Raw genomic sequence first — 6,840 nt, forward strand, 5'->3', positions numbered from 1 at the left:
CTACATCTAACGGTGTACCTGAGGTAACCGACCATGGGACTCTCCCCTCTCTGCAACCTGCTACCTCTTTTGCGGAGGCTGCTATTCTTGCGGAGACCTCTGGCCCAGTTACGACCTCTGACACAACTAAGGCCTCTCATCTGCCTCTAGTGGATACTCCTTCAGTGTCTGCCCCCTCGAAATTTCAGATCAATGCTTATGTCTGGAGAGAAAAGGCAAAGCTTCGGTCTAGTAAACTAGACCCTGAAGGAACGCCTTTCATTCTAGAATCTGGAGAACCTTGTGTCCGCATTCCCAACTCCGTCATTGAAAAGAACCGTAAGTCTTGGGACAGCTTCATCATAGGCCAATTTTGTGAAGAAGCTCTAGCTAGAGGAGCGGTTCAAGCCATAGTAAATGGTATGTGGAGTAAGCAGCATCGCGACATTGCGGTCTCTAAAATGGATGGAAATGCTTTCCTGTTCCGAGTTCCCTGCCCTAATGCCCGCAGGCGAATCCTCAGCCAGTGCCTCTGGCAAATCGATGGGCAGACAATGATTGAAGCAAAATGGGCTCCAGGAGTTACTCCTGGAAAACCCTCTCTTTCTACTGTTCCAGTGTGGCTCGACTTTACAGGTGTCCCTCTCCAGTTCTTCAACAAAGATGCTCTCAAGGAAATTGAAGGTCTTGTAGGTCATCCTCTCAAACTTCATCCCTCCACGGAGAATCTCACCAACATCGAGGTTGCGAACGTTTATACTGTCATTGACCCTCGTAAACCCATGTCTGAAGCTGTCAACGCGCAATTTGAATCAGGAGAGGTTTTTTGGATTACGGTCTCTTGTCCTTGGCTTCCTTCTCTTTGCAGCCATTGCTTGAAGGTCGGCCATACAATTTCCCGCTGCCCCTCAGCTCCTCCAAAGTGTGCTATTTGTCGCTCTGTCAAACATGACTCATGCTCTTGCCCCCGTGCCAGTGACGGCACAGCAAACAGAGCTTCTCGTCCTACTAAAGCCCCTAGTACTCAGCGTCCTGGCAAGGCTCCGATAGCAAGCCAATTCCCTATAGTGGCCAGTCAAGAAACCCCCAGAAATCATACCCTTGATGTTGCTTCCGCCTCAAAGGTTCCTACCGCTATTGTTGCTTCCACCTCAAAGGTCCATAAGCAAAAAAGAGATCAGCGGGTCAGTTCCTACAACACAAACCCTCGCTCCGTGGGTCTCAAAATGGTTCACCTTTGGCGCCTCCAATACAAAACCATCCTCCACAAAAGGTGGATTTGGAAAAATTCTATATCGATCTAAACTCTGCTTTGTATGACTCCGCTAAGAGGCATTCCCAGCCACTGTATTCGACCTCAGAGTCTGATACAGACAGCCTCTCCTTCGATGAAGATAACCCTGAGGATGAAGGTGATCGATATATCACAGTTATCTCTAAAAGAAAGAAGAAACTCTTAAAAAATGCTGCCAGGGCTAGAGGCCCTTTAACCCTCTGATTATTTCCCCATTTATGGATATTTTTTGTTGGAACATTAGAGGTTTCAATGATAAAATAAAACGTCGTGGATTTAAGAAATGGTTACGGAGTAATAATCCCATTTTTGGTGGTCTTGTTGAGACCCATGTCAACAGTGTTAAAGCTTCGTTGCTCATCAACAAAGCTTTCCCCGGCTGGCATTTTGATTGTAATTATGAGTTTTCGGATCTCGGTAAAGTTTGGGTCCTTTGGCACCCTTCGGTCAGCGTCTCTGTTCTACATAACTCGCTCCAATCTATCACCTGTCATGTTAAGCTTCCCTATGTTACTTCAGAGTTTGTAGCTACTATGGTGTATGGTTCGAACTGTAGTAAGATCAGACGGGAACTCTAGTCTGATCTTAAGTTTTTATCTTCTTCGTCTCACACGATGGGGACCCCGTGGATTGCTTTGGGTGATTTTAATCAGGTCCTCTATTATTCAGAACATTCAACCGCGGGCGCATACTACTCCTCTCGTGGAATGCGTGATTTTCTCAATTGTATCGAAGCCTCCGCTCTTTCAGACCTTCCCTTTTGTGGTAACACGTTCACCTGGTCAAATAAGCAAGGTTCAACAGTTGTCTCTAAGAAACTGGATAGAATTCTAGTCAATGATGACTGGCTCTTTAGGTTTCCAAATTCTATTGGAGTGTTTGGCGATCCGGGAATTTCTGACCACGCCCCTTCCTGTGTTTTCTTGGATTCTCATAAACCAAAAGTTAAGCGGCCGTTCAAGTTCTTTTCCATGCTCAATGACCACCCGGACGGTTGGACTCTTGTGAATGAATGTTGGAATTCTCTTCAATTTGAGGGTACTATGATGCTAAAGGTTTCCAAGAAGTTAAAGACAATGAAGAGTATTATCCGCTCTTTCAGTCGCGAGAATTTCTCTGGCCTTGAAATGAGAGTTAAAGAATCTTTTGAGGTTCTTCTCGCCTTTCAACACGTTCTGCTTAATGCTCCTACTGCCCTCGCAGCCCAAGAAGAGAGGAAAGCTTTCGCGCGTTGGTCTGAGCTTGCCAAAGCGAAGGACTCTTTCCTTCTCCAGCGATCCCATGTTAACTGGTTAGACAAAGGAGACTCTGGCTCCTCTTTCTTCCATCGCTCCATCAGATCCAGGATTTCTCAAAACCAGATTACTCTCTTATTGGATGATGATGACTCAATTTTGGAAACGAAAGAAGAGATAATGCAACACGCAGTGGCTTTTATAAAAACTTGTTGGGAGTAGAAGCTCTCGACACGACGGTTTCTCTGGAGGAAATTGGCCATCTGGTTCAGTACAGATGCCCAAGTGTCACCATCACCGAGCTGGCTACCCCGTACACTCGACTTGACATCCAAAAAGCTTTCTTTGATCTGCCTAAAAACAAGTCTCCGGGTCCCGATGGCTACCCTGCAGAATTTTTCACAGCACAGTGGAGATCAGTTAGACCTCATGTTATCGATTCTGTGGCAGAATTCTTTGAATCAGGAAACCTACAGCAGCAGTGGAATGCAACTATACTGACCCTCATTCCCAAGAAGCAAAATGCAGTCAAAATTGGCGATTTCAGACCAATCTCTTGCTGCAACACAGTATATAAAGTCATTGCTAAGCTCCTAACCAATCGTTTGAAAAAGGTTCTCCCCTCTGTCATTTCAAACACTCAATCCGCTTTCATCCCAGGTCGTCTGCTTGTCGAGAATGTACTGCTGGCTACTGAACTTGTGCAGGGATATAACTGGAAGAAAATATCTAAGAGATCAATGCTCAAAGTAGACTTGAAAAAGACCTTCGATTCTCTTAGATGGACCTTCATCTCTCGATTCTGAGGTGTCTACCTTTCCCAGAAGCGTTTGTGAATCTGATTGCTCAGTGTATCTCGACCACCCGTTTCTCGGTTGCTATCAATGGTGAGCTAGGATGAGGTTACTTCAAGGGCACTAAGGGATTACGACAAGGCGACCCCCTATCACCATATTTATTTGTACTCGCAATGGAAGTTCTAGCTCAGATGCTTAACGCTAACTTCAGAACCGGGTTGATTGGTCTTCATCCTCACGCCGCCTCTCCAATGGTCACTCATCTTTCATTTGCAGACGACATAATGATATTCTTCGACGGTGATAAACCCTTGACCGCTTTGCTGAAATGTCTGGTCTAAGGATGAATCGACAAAAAACAGTTATTTGTTGTGGGATTGAGCTAGACAGAAACCTCCGAACTTGTGGGTCTTGGTTTCTCACTTGGATCACTACATGTCCGCTACTTGACGCTTCCTCTAATGCACAATAAATTGCGTATCTCTGACTACCAACCTCTCCTGGACCAGCTTCGTAATAGATTCTCCTCGTGGAGTTCGCGTGCTCTCTCTTTTGCAGGACGGAAGCAGTTACTCTCTTCTGTTATCTGTGGAAAATCAATTTTTGGTTCTCCTCTTTCGTCCTGCCAAAAGGGTGTATCAAAGCCATTGAGTCTCTATGCTCTAGGTTCCTTTGGAATGGCTCCACAACATCTCGAGCTACTGCTAAAGTCTCTTGGTCAAATATCTGTCTCCCCAAGCATGAGGGAGGGCTTGGCTTGCGTGATTTAACACTATGGAACAAGACTCTCTGCCTCAAGCTTTTCTGGCTTCTCTTTTGTGAGGAGGAATCTCTCTTGGCAGCTTGGACAAAATCTCATCGGATGAAAGATATTTCCATTTGGTCTATTGATGAAAACAAGCAATCTTCTTGGATCTGGAAAAGCATCCTTAAGCTTCGTCCTTTGGCTGAACGATTCCTTCGTTGTCATATTGGGCAGGGAAACAAGGCTAGCTTTTCGTTTGATCATTGGTCGCCTCTGGGTCCTCTGATAAAACTGGTTGCTCCAGCAGGGCAGCGTTAGTTAGGAATCCCACTTCGAGCCTCTGTTGCATCATCCTGCTCGTCCTTGGGATGGAACATAAGACCAGCAAGATCGCCAGCAGCAGAACATGTTCAATTAATGCTATGCTCCCTCCCTCTTCCATCTTTATCTTCCTCGTTAGATAATTTTTTTGGCTTGCGGGGGAGCATGAACTGGGCAACTACTTTGCTGCCTCAACTTGGGAGGCTCTCAGGAATCGTGGTCACTCTGATGACTGGGAGAAATTAGTCTGGTTTAAAGGACACATACCAAGCCATGCCTTCATGCTTTGGGTCGCTCATCTTGATAGACTGCCCACTTGCGAACGTCTTGCCTCTTGGGGACTTGAAATTCCCAAATCATGCTGCATCTGCAACACTTACGACGAGTCCAGAGACCATATTTTCCTCAGGTGCATATTCAGTGAAGAGTTATGGATGCTTATTCTTAAACGGTTGGGGTTCAAACCTGTCTTATTCCACGCATGGAGTTCGCTTATTTAATGGCTGGACACAAGCCATGATGCTTGCACAGCCACTCTAAAGCTTCTCGCAGTGCATGCTACTATCTATAAACTATGGGCTGAGCGGAATGGACGGCTACATGGCTCTGCCTCCTCTTCTCCTCACTCTATCTTCAGGGTTATCGACAGGCTTGTCCGGAACCTCATTCATGCCAGGAAACATCAAAAGCGTTTCCAAAACCTCATGCATCACTGGTTGATGCACTCCTAGTTCCCATCTGTTATTTGGTTCCTTTAGCCATCTTCTAAGTTCTCTTAGCTGTTTTTTATTTTTTTTTGGCAGCAAATGACTTGAACGCTTTATCCTTGTACATCATTCAGCTTCATTTTTAATGATATTCACATACTTATCAAAAAAAAAAACTGATTGTATTTATATGTTTGTTGGTGAATACACAGAACATATGTGACAAGCATAAACAAAACAAAAAAAATTCAAAAATCAAATTTCGCAAAATCAAATGGTTATTACATATGACATGTGCTAATTTTTGTAATTATCACTGTTAGTTTGATGATCACATTAGTTGTACGTGCGAAACAAGTACGGTCTTTGTAGAGTACTAATCTTCATGTAAAGAATATACTAGATAGATCTATATCTCTTAATCTCCATCTTGTGTTAACCTTAAAATATCTTGACCTAATTAGCGCAATCAGTTTAATTTATTGGAACATCATATTTTTGCTTATCCTTATTAGATAAGGATGATATATTATTTCTTTAGAATATTTTTCTCTTAATTCTCTCTAAATTTTCTTTTTGAGACACCGTGTCTTTCCATTGCGGGTGTATGCGTATGCATCTGCATCGATGGAGAAACCCATAAAGAGGTTTTTCTATCTTTCGTTTTGTTTCTTCTTAAATTGTGCTTCATCTTTTTTCTTGGTTGATTTGATCGGTCTCAGAGACCCTCTCCACCAAACATGTAGTGGTTTAGAGGAACATAAGTGGTGCGGTGGAACAGCTCAAGGTTTTATTGATGCGAGATCTCCGGTATTGGCACATCTGGCTAAGATCCTGTTAGAGGACGACGAGGGAGATGAGACACCGCTAGATCTAGAGTTTCTTTGCGGAAGGAGGTTTGAAGATGCTTTGGTTTGTGTTGCGGTTGGGTTCGGAAGGTTCATGGTGGCTGCAAGTGTGCTGACGCTTGTCCCGGAATCACAGCAGCTTTGATGATGTTGCCAAATGACCTCTTTGGATCTCATGTTGGGGAAAGAGGACACGAGGCGCAGAGGAATGTAGCAATCGTGTTTCCCCTGACCTTGTGAGAATCTGAGAGAAAAATACTTCGACGATAGCAGGATATAATATAAGCAATAACTAAATGAGACAAACACTTTTTACGTGGAAAACCTCTTCGATGTGAGAAGGAAAAACCACGGGACCGTAGTCCACTCAACAATCCACTATATAAATGTATGTGAGTACAACCACGTCCTCCCTGTTCAACAACCTGAACAGAACAGAGACTCAAGCTACAAAGAGTTATCTCCAACACAAGAACAACAACAACAAGAGAGCAACACAAAGCTTCAAAACCAGCAGAAACCAAACGACCTCAGCTCACAAGGATTCCGGAAACCAGAGACTAATCCCACCGTACAAATCCAAGATAAACCAGTCAAAAACACCTCTGCCAAATTTCGGCTCAATCAGAGAAGATCTCACCGTCAGATTTACCAAACACTCAAGACAACACTGCTGAAGAACTGTGACAACCAGCTTCACTAAAACCCAGACAACAGAAGATCCAACCGTTGAAATCTAACCCTTTCGGTGAACCTTTAACACACTGACTGAAAAAGCTTCCCACAAAATATCAGCCCGATCAGGATCCGTTTGACCCTCCAAATCTGCCTTGACAAACCCAGACGAAATTCTGCTTCCTTCCCTCTTTTCTCTCTTTTATCTTTTTGATTCTTGTAAGTCTCTACATAAAAAA

General features: G+C 44.0%; 1 protein-coding gene across 1 annotated transcript; it reads left to right on the top strand.

Annotated features, from left to right (window-relative positions):
• The first annotated feature begins 1,887 nt into the window (after nucleotides 1–1,887).
• Nucleotides 1,888–3,314, top strand: LOC106323379. The gene is made up of 2 exons (XM_013761515.1): nucleotides 1,888–2,564; nucleotides 2,702–3,314. Exons 1-2 carry the CDS (start codon nucleotides 1,888–1,890, stop codon nucleotides 3,312–3,314), a joined length of 1,290 nt encoding a protein of 429 aa, XP_013616969.1.
• Nucleotides 3,315–6,840: the final 3,526 nt, after the last annotated feature.

Source organism: Brassica oleracea, chromosome C2 (genome assembly GCF_000695525.1).
Source record: "Brassica oleracea var. oleracea cultivar TO1000 chromosome C2, BOL, whole genome shotgun sequence".
NCBI classification, from domain to species: domain Eukaryota; kingdom Viridiplantae; phylum Streptophyta; class Magnoliopsida; order Brassicales; family Brassicaceae; genus Brassica; species Brassica oleracea.

Coding starts and splice junctions, on each gene's coding strand:
- LOC106323379 (XM_013761515.1), top strand. CDS start 1,888: ATGGGGACCCCGTGGATTGCTTTGGGTGATTTTAATCAGGTCCTCTAT. Junction 2,565..2,701: donor CAGCGATCCCATGTTAACTG/GTTAGACAAAGG, acceptor TGCAACACGCAG/TGGCTTTTATAAAAACTTGT.